At 39.6% G+C, this 25028-nt stretch overlaps 1 protein-coding gene across 1 annotated transcript in view; it reads left to right on the top strand.

Annotated features, from left to right (window-relative positions):
- The window catches only part of grm5b (glutamate receptor, metabotropic 5b), a 524660-nt gene extending 502323 nt beyond the window's left edge, over positions 1–22337 (top strand). The window contains exon 8 of the mRNA XM_072264355.1: positions 21518–22337. Coding sequence (XP_072120456.1) covers positions 21518–22337 — 820 coding nt within the window. The remainder of the gene's footprint in view (positions 1–21517) is intronic.
- The last annotated feature ends 2691 nt before the right edge of the window (positions 22338–25028 follow it).

The raw sequence follows: 25028 nt of genomic DNA, 5'->3' as shown, positions 1-25028 counted from the left end.
TTAACATAAGCACCCTTGGTTCGAATGTTTACTATTCTTTTTTGGAAAACGCGGAATTAACACAAGTAAAGGAAAAGAAAAAAAATGATAAAATGAAGTAAATAAGTACATAGGGATTGGATAAGTATGTTTGTGGGTAGGAGCAAACATGAATGAGTTAAGATATAAACACCTATGATGGAAGTTACATAGGGTTACATACAATATTTTGGACCAGAAAGAAACGGACCAGAAGAGATACATGGAAATTATTATTCAACCACTGTTATAACTATTTTTTAACAACCATTATCATTTCTTAGTCTAATAGAATGGAATTACAACTGCACATAATTATCTATTTAAGCACCTAATTACTTTTTATATCATCTCAATGTGTACTTGTGAATGTATAAATAATTATAGATTTATACATATATAAAAAATGGAAAAGGTTATACATGTTAAAAAAAACTTTGTATAATACTTGCGAATACCTTATCCAAATAAAAATAAAATTTTAAAAAAGGAAGTACATTTAGAAAGATTCTAGGTGTGATTCACATGTAGGTAGTTTGTACCAAAGGAACCACTGCCCAGCTTCACACAGTATGTGAGCTGTACAACCAGAGGGGAGAGGACTCTGGATTTGATGTACGCTAACGTTAAGGATGCATACAGCTCCTCTCCCCTCCCCCACTGGGAAGGCCAGATCACAACCTGGTGCATCTAAAACCCTGCTACGTGCCTCTGGTGAAGAGTAAACCTGCAACCTCGAGGACAGTGAGGAAATGGTCGGAGGAGGCTTATGAGGCGCTCCAGGGTTGTTTTGAGGTGACAGACTAGCAGGCATTCTGTGAGCCACATGGAGAGGATATTGATGGGCTCACAGAGTGCATCACTGATTACATCAACTTCTGTGTGGACTGCAATGTTCCGACAAGAACTGTCCTTTGTTATTCAAATAACAAGCCATGGGTGAGAAAGGATATTAAGGACATCCTGAATGCTAAAAAGAGGGCGTTTAGAGATGGAAACAGGGAGGAGCTGAGGGCAATACAGAGGGACCTGAAAGCCAGGATCAGGGAGGCTAAAGACAGGTACAGGAGGAAGCTTGAGTGGAAACTCCAGCAGAACAACATGAGAGAGGTCTGGAGGGGGATGAGGACCATCACTGGGTTCCGGCAAACTAGCAACAGAGGAGCTGAGGGCAGTGTGGACAGGGCCAACGAACTTAACCTGTTCTTTAACATATTTGACATTGTGACCCCTGCCCATCCCCCACATGAGCCATCTGTTGTCGGCCCCCAATCAACACATGTTCCACTCTCCCCCTCCTACCCCTCCTCACAGTCCCCCACCCTGCTGTCATGACTATACCCCTCCCCCACATGAAACCACCATGGTGGGCTTCACGGCTGAACAGGTGAGAAGACAGCTGAAACGTCTCAACCCAAGCAAGGCTGCAGGACCGGATGGTGTCAGTACCAGGGTGCTCAAAGCCTGTGCCCCTCAGCTATGTGGAGTACTTCGCCATGTATTCAACCCGAGCCTGAGGCTCCGGAGGGTTCCTGTACTGTTGAAAACGTCCTACCTCACCTCTGTGCCGAAGACGCCGCGCCCCAGTGGCCTCAATGTCTACAGACCGGTGGCATTGACCTCCCACATCATGAAGACCCTGGAGAGATTTGTTCTGGAGCTGCTCCGGCCTATGGTCAGACCACACTTAGATCCCCTCCAGTTCGCCTACCAGCCCTGACTAGGAGTTGAGAATGCCATCGTCTACCTGCTGAACTGTGTCTATGCCCACCTGGACAAGCCAGCGAGCACTGTGAGGGTCATGTTTTTTGACCTCTCCAGTGTGTGCAACACCATCCGCCCTGCTCTGCTGGGGGAGAAGCTGACAGCGATGCAGGTGGATGCTTTCCTGGTGTCATGGATTCTTGATTACCTGACTGGCAGACCACAGTACGTGTGCTTGCAACACTGTGTGTCCAACAGAGTGATCAGCAGCACTGGGGCTCCACAGGGGACTGTCTTGTCTCCCTTTCTCTTCACTATTTACACCTCAGACTTCAACTACTGCACAGAGTCTTGTCGTCTTCAGAAGTTTTTGGATGACTCTGCCATAGTTGGATGCATCAGCAAGGGAGATGAGGTTGAGTACAGGGCTACTGTAGGAAACTTTGTCACGTGGTGTGAGCAGAATTATCTGCAGCTTAATGTAAAAAAGACTAAGGAGCTGGTGGTAGACTTGAGGAGAGCTAAGGTACCGGTGACCCCTGTTTCCATCCAGGGGGTCGGTGTGGACATGGTGGAGGATTACAAATACCTGGGGATACGAATTGACAATAAACTGGACTGGTCAAAGAACACTGAGGCTGTCTACAAGAAGGGTCAGAGCCGTCTCTACTTCCTGAGGAGACTGAGGTCCTTTAACATCTGCCGGGCGATGCTGAGGATGTTCTACGAGTCTGTGGTGGCCAGTGCTACCATGTTTGCTGTTGTGTGCTGGGGCAGCAGGCTGAGGGTAGCAGACACCAACAGAATCAACAAACTTATTCGTAAGACCAGTGATGTTGTGGGGATGGAACTGGACTCTCTCACGGTGGTGTCTGAAAAGAGGATGCTGTCTAAGTTGAATGCCATCTTGGTCAATGTCTCCCATCCACTACATAATGTACTGGGTGGGCACAGGAGTACATTCAGCCAGAGACTCATTCCACCGAGATGCAACACAGAGCGTCATAGGATGCCATTTCTGCCTGTGGCCATCAAACTTTACAACTCCTCCCTTGGAGGGTCAGACACCCTGTGCCAATAGGCTGGTCCTGGAATTTACTGGCATAATTTACATATTACGATTTAACTATTTATGGTTCCATGACTATTTATTATTTATGGTGCAACTGTAACGAAAACCAATTTCCCCCTAGGATCAATAAAGTATGACTATGAATATGACTATGGAAAGGTCACTGAATCTCAACTAGGTGCATAAGGAGGGAGTTTAAATGGGCATTGGTTTGGAAAAGAGTGTTATTTATTTTTCTTTCTGGTGCCAGAAGAGCAACTCTACTCCTAGTCATTATTGATTTTAGATCCTCTTTCTTGCTTTCTTCACCACAACAATTTCACACTTTAGAAGCCAGTTAACATTACCTTTGGGGCCTCATTGCAAAGGTTGAGTCTGCATTCTTAGAGGAACATATCAATGTTCAGGGAGCTGTCCCTGTCACCTGCTCTGAGCAGCAAGTTGTGTCTCAGTTTTTTCTTGGTTGACTTGGTGACTTCTGTTCATCATAAATGTTCTAGTGTCTCCAGCTTTCTTATGTCACTGTACTTTCAACTGTCCCATATTTGTTGCTGCAGATGACAGAGAAAAATCCGTATTTATTGTTAATAACTTGTCTACCAGCAGTATGAGTTAAAGTTATGTTCATATAAAAATGCAGAATAAAATACTTACAATAATGTCGCTGAGATAGATTGACCGGATTCCATTGCTAAACACATCAGGAGAAATCAAATGCAAAGGTTTTAAGTTCTTTTCCTTGAGATGATCAATATTTGTGTATCTACAGTGACAAATCAAAATGGTTTTATTAAATTGGTGTTAATTTGCAAATTTATGGGAATATGTGTGATGGAGATTGTCATCTAATGAGAGCTAGATTGAATTTAAACCTAAATAACTTCTTTTTTGGCTGCTTACCTTGTTTTTTATGCTGAAAAGTCAGCAATTAAAGTGAAAGGATACCTCATTTCATATGCATCTATTACCAGAACCTTATTGATATTTATAAAATGGAATTAAACATAACTAGTGGTGTAAAGCAGTCATAAATATCACCCAAAATATAAGCTCATAACCTGAAAATGCTTTCAACATTAAACCATGCATTCTGTTCTGCTCCAGGACTGATATAATTCAAGTGTCACACATAAGATTCTTAGTCTACTTAACAGAAAAGGTTAAGAGATGGTTTCCTATTTTCCTCTATGAAAGCTTATTCCTTGGTGATCCATACCAAGACAAAAGAGCCCGTAAATACTTGAGGGAATTGGGTTGTGGAACCCACCACCACAGAACTTCAACACATTATCACGAGCTTATAGCTGGCTGGTGGCGTAGTGGCATCAGCGCCGGACTTCGGAGCAAAGGCTCCCGAGTACGAATCCAGCCGGCTCCCTTGCACGCTTTCCATCCGTGCTGGGTTGAGTGTTGAGCTAGCAACTCGGCCTTGTAAAATAAGAAAGTCTGCTAAAAAAACGCCGGCATGACAGTGTCCGACTCCACCCGGAGTTAAGGGCTTTCTTCTTCTAAGAGCTAATATAAAACAAAATACTGTAACTGCAGAATCCTGTTCTGATCCTCTGTAATTGCATTCTGGAGTATTAATTAATGCAGTATTCATGGACTGACATCCATCTACTCTATCTAATTAGTCAGTGGCACTATCACTTATCAACTGGTCAATCTACCCCACAAGGATATTTATGCCATTGGCCAATACCATTAACCAAGTTGGGAATCCCTGTGCCCTAGTATAAATACAGCAACTCCTGCGTTACAGATGTTCACAGATGTTCAGGTTGCAGAACCCCCCTCCCCCACTCCCCCACACCCACCTTTAAAGATTCACAAATCATGACCCAGATATTTGGGGTTTGAAATCAAATTTGGGCTTACAGAATTTATGTGAAAAATAAATAAACATAATTTATCTTTTTTCATGTTTCTACACACACACACACACACACACACACACAATATGGCATATGAAAAATGCATTATGGACCATTTCTCAGAACACAGGACCTCCTGTAATGAATATCATTATATCGTAGCCTGGCATGATCCTGAACTTCCCCTTTCTGAATCAGTGGAAAATGTGCAGACACTATGCCATGGGCTCACACCTTTAATGCTGACAGAAAAATGTGTGCAAACTCAAAGAAGGTTTTTGCATGTTGCAGATCTGATATTCACAATGCAACACAAATTATCCAGTCTAACTTTATTAAGCAACTGTGTACATTGGCCATTGCAGCTATTGTGAAAAGAGAATCTGTCTGAGTGTAGGCAGTGATTGGAACTGCACTTGCAAGCACTAGCTCTTTGCAACATGCATCAATGTATAACTGTAATTTCTTAATTCAACAGATTTAATCAGCTGCTAATAAATTCAAGTATCACAGGCCCTTAGGATGAGACCCCAGGCACCTGCCACTAATAACTGAATATATCTTTCAGATAAAATTAAATGCAACTTTCATGGCATTGACTGACTAAATCATAGATTTCATCTACATTTAATTAATTTAAATGTATCCAGGGAATTTCTCAGCAGTCAATATTTGCTTCTTTCTCACCTCTCCAGGCTGTTACATATCCTGCACAAATAAAAGCATGACTCATGATTTTAACACAAATTTAGTTCCAAACTGTTTAAATTCAATTAATGTCAATCTTAAGATATTTACTTCAAAAGCAACCAACTGTCTTAGGAGCCTTGCAGCCTTTGTTTCCCTTTAGCACTCAGACTCCTGAGCTGTCAATGCTTTCTAAATAAAGGTTCAGTACATCATTCATATTACTGTCATTTTCAAATTCAGTCTATATTTTTTCTAGTGAGAAAGTTCAAAGCTAAAGAGATAAAGATATAGATCAGATCTGAACCAGAAAGAGGATCCTAAAATTAAGGTATTCATGAGAAATGCTAAAGTGCTGAAATAATTTAAGTCAGATACTGAATTGAAGCCAAAGGGCAGCTTTGCTGATGGTGTCACATTTATAGTACAACCACTATTATGTTTCAATATTTGGAAAAAGTGTGCACTTCTTCTCTATTTTCAGAAACTTTTCCTGTTTTTACAGGCTTTACACCCAAATTTAGACTTTATCTGGATTAGATTGAGATTAGAGAAGTTGCACCAATCACTAAATAGGTCTGGGTGCTTCTGGCCAAGGTCCATGTTAACTTCTGGGCTGATTCCATGGAGTCTGAAGTGCAACACGAGAGGCACCAGGGTTCAGCAGTTGGTACTGCAGCTGCACAGCTTTAGTTTGATCCTGACTTGTGGTGCAGTTTGCACGTTCCCCTGAAGACTACGTGGGTGTGCTCTGCTTCCCTTCCACGTGCCAAAGATACTGTGTGTTGGTAGTTTTTAATTGGCTACTGTGATTTACTCCTGTAGTTTTGGTGTATTCTGTATTGTTCTGCTGAGCATTGTAGGCATGCTATGTAGGTGCTGGAATGTGTGGCAATGCTTCAAAGGTTCGAAGCTTCATTTTGTTATCAAAGAATACGATTCAGAAATTCTTCAATTCTCTGGGTAGCCAGGAAACCAAGAAAGAAAGCAAGGCCCCAAAATTCATCAGCCCCCAAAATTCCACCTCCCTGCAAAACAGAAGAACAAAAAGTGAACAGGCACATCAGCCCCCAAATCTCTCCTCCCACAGAAAAACCAAGCAAAACAGATCAGGCACATCTCGCAAAATAGACCCTTCTGGCCTTTCAAGCAGCACTTGCAACGCACGTTTCAATGACCAAACCCCTCCTCCTGCACAAAAAAAACACAAAACAGCTCAGGCACATCTCGCAAAATAGACCCTTCCGGCCTTTCAAGCCGCACTGCCCAGCTCTCCCCCAATTTAACCCTATCCTAATCACGGGGAATTTGCAATGGCCAATTAATCGACCAACTGGAAGCCGGAGCACTCGGAGAAAACACAAGTGGTCACAGTGAGAACGTACAAACTCCTGACAGACAGCGGCGAGAATTGAACCCAGGGCACCTGTACTGTAAAGCGTTGTGCTATCTGCTATGCTACTGTGCCAATTGTACTTGCCGTCCGCCCCTAGCACAGATGATGCATTTCACTGAATGTTTCAATGCAAATAGATCTGAAAATGAACCTTTGTGTAGCAAAAAATCAGGGGGAAGTTGGCAGCAGGAAAAGGAGAATAGATTGCTGGCAAATAAGCAGGGGATATTGTGTGTGCTCTGACAACTGGCACTGACTCAGTGGGAGAAAGTGTATAATGAAGTAACATGAAAATAATGAAATGATTCATACAATGCGCACTTCTGCCTGAACACTCCAGCAGTGGTAATTTCAGAGACAAGCAAACATTTGACAGGATTTTTGTGATCACCTTTCAACCAGTCCAAAGCAAGAAAGTGAATGATCAGCCTCTCCTATCTTTATGTACCATGAAGACCTGCCTCTGGTTTGTACATGATCATAATACAGCATACCTTAGACTTAGCTAAATATTAACCACGTTCCTCCAAAGTAACTATACTCAGTAGCCATGCTTTCACAGGCCACATGTCCTCTGGTGAGCACTTTTACTCAACCAGCCTGTCACCTCTATCTGCATTCTTACAGTGATGCATTGTTCTGTTAATAAGTTTGTGGCTTTTTTGATCACTTCTCAACACTGTAGCTATTCCATAAACATCATGGATGAAGACAATAGGTTTATTAAATCTTACCTCTTATATCTCCATTGGCATTGTTCTATTTAGCATGCCATTTCTGCTGACCTAGATACCTAATCTCCATGGAATTAGAACATACAGTAGAACAGTACAGCATACTACTGGCCCTTTGACCACGATGTTGGGTAACCTTTTAGCATACTCCAAGATTGATCTAACCCTTCCCTCCCACATAGCCCATGTGTCTATCTAAGAGCCTTTTAAACGTCCCTAACATATCTGCCTCTACCACCAGCCCACACTGTGTTCCATGCACTTAACACTCTCTGTAAAATACTTAAAGTACCTCTGAAATTCCTCCTACAGTACTTCTGAAATTGCCTGCAATCACCCTAAAAATATATCCTCTCATATTAACCATTGCTGCTCTGGGAGAAAGATTCTGGCTGTCCACTCTATCAATGCCCTTATCATCTTATACACCTTTATCAAGATGCCTACCATGCTCCTTTATTTCAAAGGAAAAAGCCCTAGCTCACTCAACCTTCCCTCATGAGACATGTCTCGATAACAGACAGTATCATGGTAAATTTCATCTGCATCCTCTTCAAAGTTTCTACAGCCTTTCAATAATGAGGTCACCAGAATTGAACACAAAACTCCAAGTGTGGTCTAGCCAAAGTTTTATAAAGCTGCAACATTACCTCATGGCTCTTAAATTCAATCCCCTGACTAATGAAGGCCAACACACCATATGACTTCTTAATCACCTATCAACTTGCATGGCAGCTTTGAAGGAACTATAGCATTGGACCCTGAGATCCCTCTGTTCCTCCACACTGCTAAGAATCCTGCCATTAACCATGTAATCTGCCTTCAAATATCACCTTCCAAAGAGTATCACTGCACACTTTTACAGATTGAACTCCTCTGCCACTTCTCAGCCCAGCTCTGCATCCTGTCAATATCCTGTTGTAAACTACGACAACCATCTACACAATACATAACACCACCAACCTTCATGCCTTCTGAAAACTTACTTACTCATCCTTCCACTTCCTCATCTAAGTCATTTATAGAAATCACAAAGAACAAGGGTCCCAGAACTGATCCTTGCAGAATGACCTGCAGGCAGAATACCATCCATCTACTACTGTCCTTTGCCTTCTGTGGGGAAGCCAATTCCAAATTTATGCAGCCAAGTTTCCCTGGATCATATCCCTTCTGACTTAGCCTACCATGGGGAACCATGTTGACGCCTTATTAAAATCCATATCCACCACTTCCATCAATTTGTTTTGTCACTTCCTCGTAAAAGTCAATCAAACCCATGAGGCATGACCTGCCCTTCACAAAGCCATACTGACCGTCCATAATCAGACTATGCGTCTCCAAATGCACACAAATCCTACCCAATAGTTTGCCCACCAATGATGTAGGACTCTATGGACTATAATTCCCAGCATTATCTCAAATTCTTTTCTTGAACAAAGGAATAAAATTTGCAATCCTTCAATCTTCTGGTACTATTCCTGTGGCCAGTGAGCATGCAGAGATCATTGCCAATGGCACAGCAATCTCTTTGCTATTACCCACAGTAAAACTGGGATGCATCCCATGTGACCTCAGGGACTTATTTATCCAAATGTTTTTCAAAAGCTCTAATACAGCTTCTTTCTTAACCTGAAATTCCAGCACATTAGTCTGCTCTAAGCCCACCTCACCGTTATCAAGGTGGTTGCTGAATACTGAAGCAAAGCTTTATTAAGGACCTCCTATATCTCTTCCAACTCCAAGCACATTTCCTCTTTTATACCTGAGCACTCTTACCCTTACTCTTGTCATCCTTCTGTTTTTTCACGTATGTGTAGAATGCCTTAGAGATTTCTTTAATCCTACTCACCGAGGCCTCCTCATGTCCCCTAACTCTCCTAAGTTCCTTCTCTAATTCTAGCCTGACTACCTTAAAATTCTCAAAAGCCCTGGTTGATGTTTGCTTAAGTATACTTCCTTCTTCCACTTGACTAAATGCACCATCTTTCCTGTTAAAGTTCCTTCACCTTACCATCCTTTCTCTACCTCAATGAGTCAAACCTATCCAGAATCCTATGCAAGTGCTCCCTAAATAACCTCCACATTTCCAATGTATATTTCCCTGAGAATGTCTGTTTCAAGTTTACTCTCCCAAGTTCCTGTTTAATAGTTTCAAAATTCACCCTCCCCCAATTAAATACTTTCCCATTCTGCCTGCTCTTACCTTTGTCCAAGGCTATGATCAAGGTCAGGGAGTTGTGGTCACTATCTCCAAAATGCACAGCCACCGAGAGATTTGTTACCTGAACGGGTTCATTACCTGTCCACCTATTGTGTCAGGAATCCTTCCTGAACACACCTAAAAAAAATTCTGCCCCTTCTAAATCTCTTGCACTATGAAGGTGGCAATCAATATTAGAATTAATATAAAGATTTCTATAATTCTATGACTGCCAATGAAGAGATGTTTTCTTCAAGCAAACATTCCTGCAGGCTGTTTAATTGTTTGTTATTTGTCTTCATAAGCCTACTAGTTCAGTTGTACAAGCCAGATTTAATTGTGCTTCTTTGTTTTGTGGCTGCCTAAAAGAAGACAATTCTTAGGGCTGTATATGGTATACATACTTTGATAATAAATGCACTCGAACATTGAACTTTGACAATAGGAGTGGTCAACAGTTTTGGAGCAGAACTGGGGGTGGATTTCGGGTACTGATAACTGAGGCCTGATTTCCATTCAGCCAGCTCTGTCCTATACCAAGGTCATAAGGTGGAGGCCTTCTGTGCCATGGATCTGTGATACTGAGCTGGTAAGAGCAGCCCCAGTCAAGTGTGGCAGACAAGATGATCAAGTGTAATCTGGTTCACTGTTTTGAAGTATCCAAAATTTCATATTTTTAACATAAAGGAAACAATACAACATAAATTAACCTTTAAGAAATTATTTCAAATATAGTCCTGACCAGGCAATGACATCAGCGCCGGACTCTGGAACAGAGGTTCCCGAGTTCGAACCCAGTCGGGTCCGCTCCTGAGTATGCTTTCCATCCATGCCGGGTTGAGTGTCGAGATCACAAATCGACCTCGTAAAAAACAAAGGGAAGAATGCTGCAAAATGTCTGTGTGAGGAGTGGGGAACGCCACACAGTCTCTCTCTCTCTCGCTCTGCGCCTTGTAAAAGCATGAAAAAGACATCGTCCTGCCAACATCGCGCACGCACGCAGACGCACACACCAAAAGAATATATATAGTCCTGACCCATATCTGAACTCTGTCTCAGAAGCTGTAAATTCTGTAATCCGACAGTTGTTGGTAGCTCTGTCATGTGCTGTAGTCTATGGCCGCAGCTATGTTCCATCTATGTTTTCCTGTACTAGGAACAAAACAAACTAAAAAGTGCCGAAAATAAATGCTACTGATTGCTGCAGATCACTCAAAGCAAGCATTAATTCTGTACGCAAACACAAGAAAATCTGCAGATGCTGGAAATTCAAGCAACACACACAAAATGCTGGTGGAACGCAGCAGGCCAGGCAGCATCTATAGGAGGAAGTACAGTCGACATTTCAGATCGAGACCCTTCGTCAGGACTAACTCTGTACATTTTGTCTCTGATTATCTTTCTCCATTTCTTGAAGGAAGGAAGTGCTTGAAAATATTAGCCATGCTGAGACATGTTTCCTGTGCCAGGTCAATTCGTAACTAAGATTTTCAAGAGCTGAATAACCAAGTTCCACGGGACAGATTTTAAATCAATTACACAGGACAGCACATTTTCCTCAGAATTTTTTTTTCTGTTCGTGATAGACCCCCTTGAAGCTGAGCACAAATATTATTTCAGACTACTTGTATTACGTAGGAATTTAGAGAAACAAGAAATGTTTTTTAATATAGTGTGTTTAATTACTGATGCTTTGCAATACTTCAACGAAGCTAAATATATTTTGTTGATGATTTTCATCTGTACTCAGTGTCTGGGGCTTCTCACTTAAATGGCCAGCAATAATCAGCCAGCATTGACTGATTCCTGTTGCCCGATACCATTTCTCCATGACCTCAATGTCCTGATGAAACCTTTCACCATGCTCATCACTGACAGCGCCAAGATTTGCAGGAAAGAAGTCTAAATGGGAATGCAGAAAATGAACTTTTACTGATCTGTTATTCTTCATGGTTTGGTATGCTTGAAGCATATTGTCAACCAGCTGCACATAGTTTGGTGCTCTATAGTTGCCAAGAAAACTTTCAACATCCTTAAATGCCTTCCATGCAATTTTCTCCGATCCCACCGGAAGTTATCTGAGTTGCCTGTCATTGATGACCTGCTTGAAGTGTGGACCAAGAAAACTGCCTTCCTTCATCCTGGCATCAGTTATTCTGGGAAACATCTGTCTCAAATATCGAAATCTTTCACAGAAATTTTTGTGCCTGTTGACAGCAAATTCTATCCTTGCTCTCTTTAACCCTGTAATTCTTATTTTGCCTTTGACATACTCAAGTCTCTGACCAGGTCACTTAGCTTAGACTGAGTTATCAGATAAGGCTCACTCAACATAAAGGTTCAAAATCTCTATCAGTATCAGTATTGTTTTCCATTCCTGGCTCGTGCATCATGGGATCTTCCTCTGCCTCCTCTTTGACTCCATGTCCTGCTTTTCTAAAACCTGTCCTGCCATTCAGCATCCACCCTGCTTGCATGCCCAGACTTGCCTGGACAGGATAGAATAATTTCAGCTTATACTGTAAGCGATATTTTAGTTGATTTTGAATTATGAATTAAAATAGCAAATATAGGGAATTTTTAAAAATGGTGAATGATAGGGAAATTTCATGGTGATTTTCATGATCAACAGCCCAAAATCCATAAGATACATCCTAAAGCATTAAGGAAGCAAAATCTTTGTTATATGAGCCCTGCATAACCCAAAACACATACATTTTCTGTTATACACTCTGACTCCCATTACAACACCTGCATGAAAAGACTGGAGATCACAGCTGATCAGAATGGATAATGTTACATGGAAAATATGTAAAACAACTTCTGACTACCACCTGACCCCTTAATGCTGCATGATGTGATCTTCAAATGGATCTTAAACTAGAAAGTGAGCAAATCCATCAGAACAAGCAGTAATATAATTAGTTGCACAAATCAGTATCCTATTGCTGCTGAAGGACACTTATTTGTAAGTTTTAAGCATGGAATATCCAAAACATAAAGGTTGTACGCAATAGCAAAGTTGTGGAGGCTCAACCATGTGATCAAATAAGGGACCATTGTTTAAAGGTAGTCATTCTTTTTAATCACCAGCTCTCTCAGAGATCAACTAATGCCCTTAGATCTCTATCCCCTCCAATTCCACCATATCCCTCTCTTTCAATTTTCTTTCACCCACCAGCTGCCCATTAGGAATTACATTGAAGCTGCAATACAATCTCAACTGGGTAAAAAATATGGGCAGTCTCAAAGAATCATTGGCATCATTATAGTTGAAAGTTGAACTACTCTGAGTTTTGTCAGACCCAATCACCTCAAGAAGAGAATGACAAGAAAAATTTCAGTTGCCCCATCTAACCCAGGATGTTCGAGTTCATTTTCCTCAGCTAAGACAACTTAATTCACGACAGAGATCTCCCTAACTGATATGACTTACTTACTCAACATAATTGTGCAGATAGACCTGTTTGGAACTTGTAGGATAATTTCCATTGTAGTGGCTATAATTTCTTCTTCAATGGTGTGCAGTCGGGATGTGGCAATTTGTAGTACAAATGTCATTCTTTTAAACACAATTGAATTAGAAGCAAAAAAATAATCAGCATAATTTAAACTACTTAATTTCAGTTTAAAGCCTCTATTGGATAACATGATATTCGCCACCCCGCCCTCCAAGAATGGATCATTATTTGTCCATTAGGTTATTGATAATGTTTTTCATTGCTTTCCATTTTAGCAATGAAAAGTCTATCAATAAATTTTGCCTATTTTTTTCAAGGTTCAATGCCCAATATCTTATTTTTCATATGAACAGCCACTTAAATGCGATTAGTGTTGTACTGATGTCAAAATTAGCTTCTGTTTCAGAACAACTCCATTGATAAATTATTTGGGCTGTGATTTTGATTGTGTATTACAATGGGAATGTAAAATGGGCTGCCACTTTTCAATTGCCTACATCACAAAGTTGTTCAACATCAAAATTAGCCTCCCTGGATACAACTGTGATGCAGTATTCCACAGGGAAATGGTGAGAATGCAGATACAAATGTGAATTCTGATAAAGGCTGCTATAATATCGCAGCTCAATAATTTAAATTACATTATGAATAAAAATAGTGTGAGGACAAATTTGCTTAACGCACAGTCAGTGGTTAAATATTGAAACTGAGTTTTCTCATCAGAGACCAGACTGAATCTGACTGCTCTGGCATTGTGCCTAGCTTTTAATCACTCTCAAGGTAAAGCCTGGAGCACTCCAGACACTACAGTGTGTTATTTATAAGAGTAGTGACAGCAGCAGTCAAACTGAATATTGTTATTTCAGATTCTCCAGAAGTAAATATATGACTATAAGAACTTCAGTTCATGCTACTGCACTCTCCCAATAATCGGGGTAAAAGCTGAGCAAGAACAGCGAATTCAATGTGTCTGACACCAGGGCACACAATGCCCTCGGCTGCCCAGAGCAATGAGACTGTAACATCTGCAGACTTCAGGTCTGTAGCACAGAAGAGAAAGTAGAAACCTTAAGAAAAATATAGTTAACTGAATTCGAACACTTAGTTTGTGTTTGACTGCAGAATAATTTAAACTATATACACTGAGAAATAGAGGGGAAAATCCACATAAAGCCACGAATGAGTGCATATTTGTTGAACTAATTTTAGTCCTTACAATTTTCTGCAAATGCAGATTTTTATGCACAAAATATATTTCTCTCAAATTTTGTGGGAGAATGGTTTATGTAGCAATAACAATCCATTTATCGTCTTACAAAATAATATATAATTCATAAATCAAATGCCATCGATTGATCAGCTGATGTCATGACGTCTAATAAAAGTGAATTATGTTACATTAGTTAATTTGATAGTAGTCAAACAAATATAGTTGCTTTTTAGGCTCTCTTAATGCTTCAGTACCTCCTAAAGTATTCTTCTGTTCTCGTTTTTCCTACATGCAGTATCTGTTTCACACTGTCATCTTGATAAAGCAGCAATTAGTAATCATCTTTGCCATGATCAGATTTTGTGAATGATGCTGACCAGCATGGTCTTCCTTAAATTTGGCCTCTTGGCCTTTTTTGTTCTTAACATTGAACATTGTAATGTAACAGTACCCCCTACTGTACTAGTGTAGCACTTCAGTGATGTTATGTAATTGTGCATTTAGCTGTTGCTGTCTGCATGTGTCCACTCATTTGGACAAGACAAAGGCGAATCACTTTGAACTCCATTGGACCATTGGAAGTCAATAGTTTCAACGATTAAAAGGGAATGCACCATATTCTTCTCCTGAGCTTACTATTTTCAAACAAATGCATTTCTATTCGTAATGTACTGTATTCTATAAAATACCATATACTAAGGAGAAGTTGAAAACCACAATGATGTTGCACGTAATTCAAACATACAGATAGTTGATCCCAGAGGACTACTAAATTGGCCTGAGTTAACTTGACAAAAGGACACTAACAGCAGGAGTCAATTTCACTCATATTGGTATCTTATCCATTCACAGCAATGTGATGTTTAACTCTGACGTAACCTATCCTCTATTCTCTCAAACCTTCAGATAATTAACAATGTACTTTGCTGGTCAAATGTTTGGTTCCAACGTTCTGCAGGATTGCATGAATGAAGTCCATTCTTCGACTTGAATAGCTACTAAATCAATTCAGAAAGTGTTCATCCTGGATATGATTCTTTAACTTCATGCATGACCAGCCTGTCAAGAAGTGCAACAAAAATTTATGCCTACATTCAGAATATTTAATATTGTTATTTTGAGCTATGTGCCAAATCTCAGAGACTGGCCATTCCAGGAATTATGCACATATGCTGCCAAATGTGCAAGTTCAGCATTGACTGGCAGGTTCAGAGGCCATTGTTGCTCAGATTTCCCAGCATTAACCTGGGGATTTGCTTCTTGGATCTTGTTCCTTAGGATTCTATGCCAATCCCCTTGATAATATTTGTAATTATTTGGTGTTTTTATGTTATAATTTAGTGTTTAAAACTTTATGTAATATTTATTTTGAAATTAATTCACATTAGTTACACTTTGGGTGCTTTGGGGGAAAGCTTTCTCAGTGCCAGATCACAGACTGCCACTGCTCAGAACACATTTCTGAGGATGCACACATGATCACAACAGAAGTGACAATTTCTTGTAGTGGGGTAGTGGAGCAATGGGGCATGTTACGTTTAAAAAGTATAGTGGAACTTTAGCACTTATTTGAAGAATTCACGTAGCAGAATATTTTATCTGTGATTAATTGTCCCCAGAAACTACAACCATCTTCCTCTGAGTCTAGTATAATTATTTTGTGAACCCTGTTGGTTTCATCATATAACTATATAACAATTACAGCACGGAAACAGGGCATCTCGGCCCTTCTAGTGCATGCCAAACGCTTACTCTCACCTAGTCCCACCGACCTGCACTCAGCCCATAACCCTCCATTCCTTTCCTGTACATATAGCTATCCAATTTTACTTTAAATGACAATATCGATCCTGCCTCTACCACTTCTGATGGAAGCTCGTTCCACACAGCTACCACTCTCTGAGTAAAGAAGTTCCCCCTCATGTTACCCCTGAACTTTTGCCCCCTAACTCTCAACTCATGTCCTCTTGTTTGAATCTCCCCTACTCTCAAAGGAAAAAGCCTATCCACGTTAACTCTATCTATCCCCCTCATAATTTTAAGTACCTCTATTAAGTCCCTCCTCAACCTTCTATGCTCCAAAGAATAAAGACCCAACTTGTTCAACCTTTCTCTGTAACTTAGGTGCTGAAATCCAGGTAACATTCTCGTAAATCTTCTCTGTACTCTCTCTCTTTGTTGACATCTTTCCTATAATTCAGTGACCAGAACTGTACACAATACTCCAAATTTGGCCTTACCAATGCCTTGTACAATTTTAACATTACATCCCAACTCCTATACTCAATGCTCTGATTTATAAAGGCCAGCATACCAAAAGCTTTCTTCACCACCCTATCCACATGAGATTCCACCTTCAGGGAACTATGCACCATTATCCCTAGATCCCTCTGTTCTACTGCATTCTTCAATGCCCTACCATTTACCATGTATATCCTATTTTGATTAGTCCTACCAAAATGTATCACCTCACATTTATCAGCATTAAACTCCATTTGCCATCTTTCAGCCCACTCTTCTAACTGGCCTAAATCTCTCTGCAAACTTTGAAAACCTACTTCATTATCCACAACGCCACCTATCTTAGTATCATCTGCATACTAACTAATCCAATTTACCACCCAATCATCCAGATCATTAATGTATATGACAAACAATATTGGACCCAGTACAGATCCCTGAGGCACACCACTAGTCAGCGGCCTCCAATCTGACAAACAGTTATCCACCACCACTCTCCAGCGTCTCCCATCTAGCCACTGCTGAATCCATTTTACTACCTCAAGATTAATACCTAATGATTGAACCTTCCTAACTAACCTTTCGTGTGGAACCTTGTCAAAGGTCTTACTGAATTCCATATAGATGACATCCACTGCTTTACCCTCATCAACTTTCCTCGTAACCTCTTCAAAAAATTCAATAAGGTTTGTCAAACATGACCTTCCATGCACAAATCCACATTGACTGTTCCTAATCAGACACTGTCTATCCAGATAATTATATATACCATTTCTAAGAATACTTTCCATCTATTTACCCACCACTGACGTCAAACTCACAGGCCGATAATTGTTAGGTTTACTCTTAGAACCCTTTTTAAACAATGGAACAACATGAGCAATACACCAATCCTCCGGCACCATCCCTGCTTCTAATGACATTTGAAATATTTCTGTCAGAGCCCCTGCTATTTCTACATTAATTTCCCTCAAGATCCTAGGGAACATCCTGTCAGGACCCGGAGACTTATCCACTTTTATCTTCCTTAAAAGCACAAGTACTTCCTCTTCTTTAATCATCATAGTTTCCATAAATTCCATACCTGTTTCTCTTACCCTACACAATTCAATATCCTTCTCCTTAGTGAATACCGAAGAAAAGAAATTGTTCAAAATCTCCCCCATCTCTTTTGGTTCCACACATAGCTGTCCACTCTGATTCTCTAAAGGACCAATTTTATCCATCACTTTTGCTATTAATATAACTGTAGAAACCCTTTGGATTTATTTTCACCTTACTTGCCAAAGCAACCACGTATCTTTTTTTAGCTTTTCTAATTTCTTTCTTAAGATTCTTTTTACATTCTTTATATTCCTTGAGCACCTCATTTACTCCATTATGCCTATATTTATTGTAGATATCTCTCTTTTTTCAAACCAAGTTTCCAATATCCCTTGAAAACCATGGCTCTCTCAAACTTTTAACCTTTCCTTTCAACCTAACAGGAACATAAAGATTCTGTACCCTCAAAATTTCACCTTTAAATGACCTCCATTTCTCTATTATATCCTTCCCATAAAGCAATTTATCCTAATCCACTCCTTCTAAATCCCTTCACATCTCCTCAAAGTTAGCCTTTCTCCAATCAAAAATCTCTACCCTGGGTCCAGATCTATCCTTCTCCATAATTATATTGAAACTAATGGCATTGTGGTCACTGGACCCGAAGTGCTCCCTAACACATACCTCCGTCACCTGATCTATCTCATTCCCTAACAGGAGATCCAACACTGCCCCTTCTCTAGTTGGTACCTCTATGTATTGCTGCAAAAAACTATCCTGTACAAATTTTACAAACTCCAAACCATCCAGTCATTTTACAGTATGGGCTTCCCAGTCTATGTGTGGAAAATTAAAATCTCCCACAATCACAACCTTGTGCTTACTACAAATATCTTCTATCTCCTTACAAATTTGCTCCTCCACTTCTCACTCCACATTAAGTGGTCTATAATACACCACTATAAGTGTTACTACACCTTTCCCATTCCTCAATTCCACCCAAATAGTCTCCCTAGATAAGCCCTCTAATCTATCCTGCCAGAGCACCGCTGTAATATTTTCTCTGACAAGCAATGCAATACCACCCCCTCTTGTCCCTCCGATTCTATCACACCTGAATCAACGAAATCCAGGAATATTTAGTTGCCAAACACACCAGTTCCGTTACTAGAGGTTCATGATACCAAACTTCGAAATGCTACTTTGAAATTGTGAAGTTGCCTCTGAATTTCAGCATTTGTGTTAGTGTTTAGACTGTAGTTTGAATATATTTGAAATGTAGCTGCTGGTCAAGTAGTCCTGATGAAATTCTGATGAAACCCAAGGTAAGCCTTTGTGAACAGACTATTAATGTATTTAATAGCACTGCTAATGTCAAGATTACTGATGATTGTGAATCAATCTACAAAGTAGAATTTGGTGGGTTGGGTGTGTCCTGCTTTTTAAGGATAGGTCATAACTAGGTAATTATTCAATTGCTTGGCAGATGGAAGATTTGAAGCTGTTGGGATGTTAGCAGGATCTATATTCTTCAATCCATCCTGTCACTTGAGCATTTCTTGATATGATGTGAAGTGAATTGATTTAGATGAAAGCTTATAGATCATTCTCTTGACACTTCTGATTAAAGACTTCAAAACTGCCTTTTGAATTCTGCCTTTTTTAAGATCAACATGGAAACTCCTGCCCCTTCAGAGCTTTCTTATTCATAATCATCCCCAACTGATGTCACAAGTGCATCTATAACAGATAATTTGGAGACTGAGATGCCAAGTAGGTTATGGATTCCTGGATTGGACCAGCTTCATCAGATGTGGCAATGCTGAGTTCATCTAGATTGTACCATTAGAAATCCTAAAACTGTCCCATCCTGAGTGTCTTCTGTACATGGTGTTTAACATGGGATAGTACTCCTTCACCAGCTGAGGGAGGATCTGTTGTACTCATGAGGATCTCTTAATAGTCTCTCTGTGAGTGCCTCCACCAATGATATCAAATTTGTCTCTTAGCAAACAAATCTTGCAACACTGATGTCAAACTTGTGACACAAAAGAATACAGGTTCTGGAGTCTGGAGCAACAAACAAGTTGAAGGAAAAGGTTCTACTGTTTTCTCAGCGTATATGACAAATGAACTCCTTTTCAGCTTCCAGCCAGGTACAGCTATCAATTATAACTGATGTGTTGATGACAAACTCTGTCATCTCTTTCAGGGATGATGCCTGGGCATACTGGACAAGACATGCCCAGGCATCATCCTTGAAGAAGATGGTAGAGTTTGTCATCGACATGCCGGTTATAATCAATACCTGTACCCAGCTGGAAGCCTGAGAAGAGCTTATAAGTTGGAGGAACTTGGTGGATTGAGCAACATCTATGGGGAGGGGGCGAGGGGCAGTTTAGAAAAGAAAATGTTGACATTTCAGCTCAAAACCCTGCAGCAGTACTGAGAATGGAGAGGGAAGATAGCCAGTATAAAGAGGGGGGAATGGTGGTGAAACAGGAGTCAGTAGGTGATTGATGGAGACAGGTTTTTTCTGACTTTTTTTTGCCTAACTCCACCTGCCCCTGCTTCCATCCTCTACACCTCTCCCTTCCCTACCTAGCTGTAATCTTTCCCCAAATCTTACAACTATCAGTTCCCAAACTGGGCTCTCTCTTACCACTCTCCCTCTATCGTAAAACTATTTTCCCTCACCATCCTAATTATGTCTGTAAGTAGCCTAATGTGTAAAGAACACTGCTTTGTGCAATCAAAAGGAGGTACGTCATGTGATTTCTGCCTTCCATTTGATTTAGCACAGAAATTAGACAGAGCACAACACATTTTCTAAATTAACGCATAAATTCAGAAGGTCAGGCCAAGATGAAGGGTCACAACCCAAAACATCAACTGTAGATGCTGCTTGACCATTGAGCACCTCCAGTTCCTTAATATGTTGCTCCAGATTTCCAGCATCTACAATCTCCTATGCCTCAATTTCTAGGATATAGCTTTCAAACCAAATTTGTGATGACATCTCAGACCAATGTTTCTTTAAAATGCTTTTTAAGGAATTTGTCTCTTTCTAGTTACATTATGCAATAATTTACCATTTTAATAAAATGCTTACATTAACACTGAACTAATTCACCAAGAAAATTTATAGGTAGATAGAGGTAGAAGTTCCAAGTTTTATCATTTCTTAGAGAATTCAACTAATATTCCTTTAGAAGTGATTGCAAGACTTCAAATAAATACCTACTGAAATTGCAGTTAAGAACCACTTCCATTAGATTGTGTGGGACTATTAAGGGAAACTGTGATAACTCCGCAGCTGCTCCATCTTTAATCAGTAAAATCAGCAAATAAACTGGAAACCTCTTGTTCAGTGAGGCACTGGATAAAGCAAATTGAAAATGGATTAAAAAATAATTCCACAGAAACAAAGTGAAACATGCCCTGAAGCATGCAGTTTTCAATAAATGGGGACAAGTATGAAGAAATGTACATGCCTTGTGGTCACTTACTAAACACAGAAGGAAATTGAGGAAAAATTTTGTTATCAAAGGAGTGTGAAACACATTACTATTATGGTTAGTTGAGGTAAAAGGCAGGGAAGCACTTAAGAGGAAGCCAGATACACATAAGGGATTAAATGGAATAGAATATTGATGCGATGAAGTTAGATGAAGAAGTATTTAAGAGTCTGATGTTGATTATGAACATCATCACACTTTTGCTCTTGCCTCTTTCTAAACTGAAAATATTGTGTACTTTGGATGAATTAAAGATGCAGATGCATATTGAAGTGAAAGGAAGAAAGATTTAAAAATACACCAAAGTTTATTTGTTCCATCACTAATACTCCTTTTTGTCTTTTGAATCCATTTCCAGCTCTAATGGGAAATCTGTAACCTGGGCTCAGAGTGAGCGTACTTCTCGAGGTCACCACTTGTGGAAGAGGCTGTCTGTTCATATAAAGAAAAAGGACAGTACCTCAAAACAGTCAGCACTCATCAAACCTTACTCCAAGAGCTCTGAGAGTCGGCAAAGCAGCCATAGCTATCCAGACTCAAATATTAAAGGTCTGTATGATGTTTCTGAGGCAGAGGAACATTATCCTGTCCAATATGTACCACAGACACCTTCGCCCATCAGTATCGTCAGCCACAGGGCCGGATCTGTCAGCCGGGCAGAAAACGACATGCCCGCATTCCAGTCTGAGCACGTGCAGAGGAGCAGCTCATCCCAAGGTTCTCTGATGGAGCAGATCAGTAGTGTGGTAAACCGCTTCACAGCCAACATCAGTGAGCTGAATTCCATGATGCTTTCAACAGCTCCTTCAGGTGTCATAGGAGCATCCCCCATCTGCCCATCATATCTGCTTCCAAAGGAGATACAGCTGCCTGCACCCATCACAACCTTTGCGGATATCCAACCTCTTCCAGCTATAGAGGTGAATGGCCGATCGCAGCCTGCAGGTGGTGCTTCAAACACAAGCGTCAAAGATGGCACTTCTGAGACTTCAGTGGTTAAGACAGACTTTGAGGAGCTTGTAGCACTTACTCCTCCCTCACCCTTCAGAGACTCTGTCGATTCAGGGAGTGGGTCACCCACTTCTCCTGTGTCAGAATCTGCACTTTGCATTCCATCGTCCCCCAGGTACAACACTCTTGTTCTGCGTGATTATACTCAAAGTTCCTCTTCTCTGTGAATGTATAATGACTGATGATCTAAAGATGAGCTGAAACTAAAAAGAAATCTGCAAACCTTCATTGATTTTAACCTAAGCATAATTTGTTTTACTCATGTCAACAAATATTGGCAAAGATTTTACATTGGTTGAAGGTGGGATTACTATGAATGTTGGAATCAATTGAATTCCACAAGCAGTTTGAGAACAGCATTTTGGTAGAAAACTGTCTGCTAGTGGCCTTAAACCTTGTGGGTTCCTATAACGTGGATTTTTACTTGTATTTAGAAAGAGGGCTGGGAAGAGAATGATTTGGTTAGATGATGTTCATTGACATGTGCATTGCTCACAATAAGAGTTATTCAAGAAAACACAGTTGCAGTTAAAGTTGACTTACAGACTTCAGCAATCTGCTACAAAGATTGTTACTTCCCATCTCCCTGATGTGAAACTGAAAATCTTCTCAAAAGATTGAGACCAAAAATGAATGTAAATTTGTAAGATGAGGATCAAAGTATCCGGGACCAAAAGGACTTCCATTTTTGTATGAAAGAAGTTGGGTGATCCATGGAAAAGGATTATGTCTATGACCAGCTTGTAAACAGCTGGAAAGGACATGTATATACATTATATGAAACATATCATCTTGTATTAGGAGCAGATTGTTTAAGTTGCAGTATCCCTTAACCTTGGCTTGTGGATTTTTTTAAATTGTCAAGATAATATTTATACAAGCAACATTGAACACGTTGATGTGGTTGACAGTGCTTTACATTGCTCAGCTATGGAGGATGTTTTACTACATTTATTGTACCCTGAATGTTCAAGCAATTTTATAAGGCACTGAAATTTAATTATTCTTTGTGACATGATGGTTTCTTAAATCTTGTGACAATTATGTGGTTGGATTTGATTGCACTATCAGATCATTTTATATTGTTTAGTAAGTTTAATTAAATTTAACATGAACAATCCTTTAATTAAAAACACTGAAAAATCTTTCACATGGATACTCAGAGGATATTATATTAATTAGCACTATAGAATACATGGCTCAATTTTTTCATTTTATAGTAATAATTTAAAATCCAGATCTTTTTGCCTAAGTTTATACTGATAATGCTACCAGAACCGGTAGACTCGCATTGCTATATGCATGAGGAAATCAAGTAAACAATTCAAATGCATTAGAAGTAATGTGCATGGCACTTTTCAAGCTCGACATCATCTTTTAATTGTTCATTTGCATTTAAATCTTAGCGCATGAGTAAATTGGAATCAAACTTTCTTGGTGTTCATGCAATTGTAATTGAAACTGTATGGATAATTTCCAATATTTTCCCAGTTTCTTTGGCCATTGTATGGTTGGCTTTATTAGACTGTAGTAGGAAAGGCTGAACAATATCACTTACCTTATTTAGAATGTGGGTACCTTCTGTATAAAAAATAGCTGACGAAAATTTGATCATTACTTGGAACATAATGTTCTTGGTGAACATGGTCATATACAATCATCACATTCATAATCTAATTTTTCCAAACTAAGGGAAAACCCAATTATTATTTTATAAAAGTCAACTTATCATTTGGGGCAGAAATTATCATTTCTTGAGTCAAATGGAAAATGTTATTAATAACGTCATATCAAAATCTGATTATTCTTTGAAATGGCTTAGCAATCGATATATAGATAGGGCCAACCAAAGGGATACTGCAGCTTTAAATTACTCCCATAACACGTGTTAATGTTTTAAATAATGCAAAAAAAGCCTTGAGATTCAAAGCTTTTGCCGAAGAACAGTGTATATTGAGATAAATGCTCAGAGGTTCATGTGAGTGTGCAGGAATTAGAATGCACATGTGTTGGTGCATAGTGAAATAAATAAGATACGGGAATAGTCAAGAACATTAACGAAATCCAAACAATGCAAAAAAAAATTGGCAGTTGGTTTAGTATTTAATCTTATTGGAGATGGTTCTTTGATTGATACAAGGTACATAAAAAAATAGAATTGAATATGGTTTGCTGCAAGTTTGCAGTTACGGTTTACCTGTTATTTGCCCAGTTCTAGGATGATGACATCTTGACCATCACAGTTTTAAATTCCTTGAGTAACTTTCTTCAAACATCTTAAACTTTTTGCCTTCATAAAATTTATGCTTACTCAATTTGATTTTTCTAAAAGAGGGATCAGACTGGTGAAGGCAAAACCAATTAATAAGATTTAAACAATTTTTACTTCAAATAGTTTAAAATTTCAATCATTGTTACTGCTCCCACGCATATCTTTAAATTTTAAAAAATGTTCAGTTGGTTTACAGAATTTATCAATCCTGTTGATAGATAAGAAACATGAACAGCAATTTCAAGTTAGGCAGTATATGTGGGGAGAAGAGAACTTTAAGTGTCAAAGATGTCAACCCTTCTTTAAAATATTCAGTTTTCAGGAGATGTTTGTACTCAAAACGATAACTCATCTCTCACTCTAGAAATTCTGCCTGCTCTCCTAATTACTTCCAGTGTTTTCTGTTTTTGTCTTTGTGACAAAGATGTTTTCTTTTTTATTATAGTTTACAGTATCTTTTTAACATAAACCTCTTTACAGTCATTCAAGCATAAATGGATTGGATTTTAGTTACAACCTGTCGAAGATTGATATTATCTTAACACTTTTTTGGAGGAATACAGATAAGATCATTCCATTTCACACA

The sequence above is a fragment of the Mobula birostris genome, chromosome 7 (genome assembly GCF_030028105.1).
Source record: "Mobula birostris isolate sMobBir1 chromosome 7, sMobBir1.hap1, whole genome shotgun sequence".
In the NCBI taxonomy this organism is placed as follows: Eukaryota; Metazoa; Chordata; class Chondrichthyes; order Myliobatiformes; family Myliobatidae; genus Mobula; species Mobula birostris.
The sequence above is the reverse complement of the archived record's forward strand: the minus strand, read 5'-3'. Positions and strand labels throughout refer to the sequence as shown.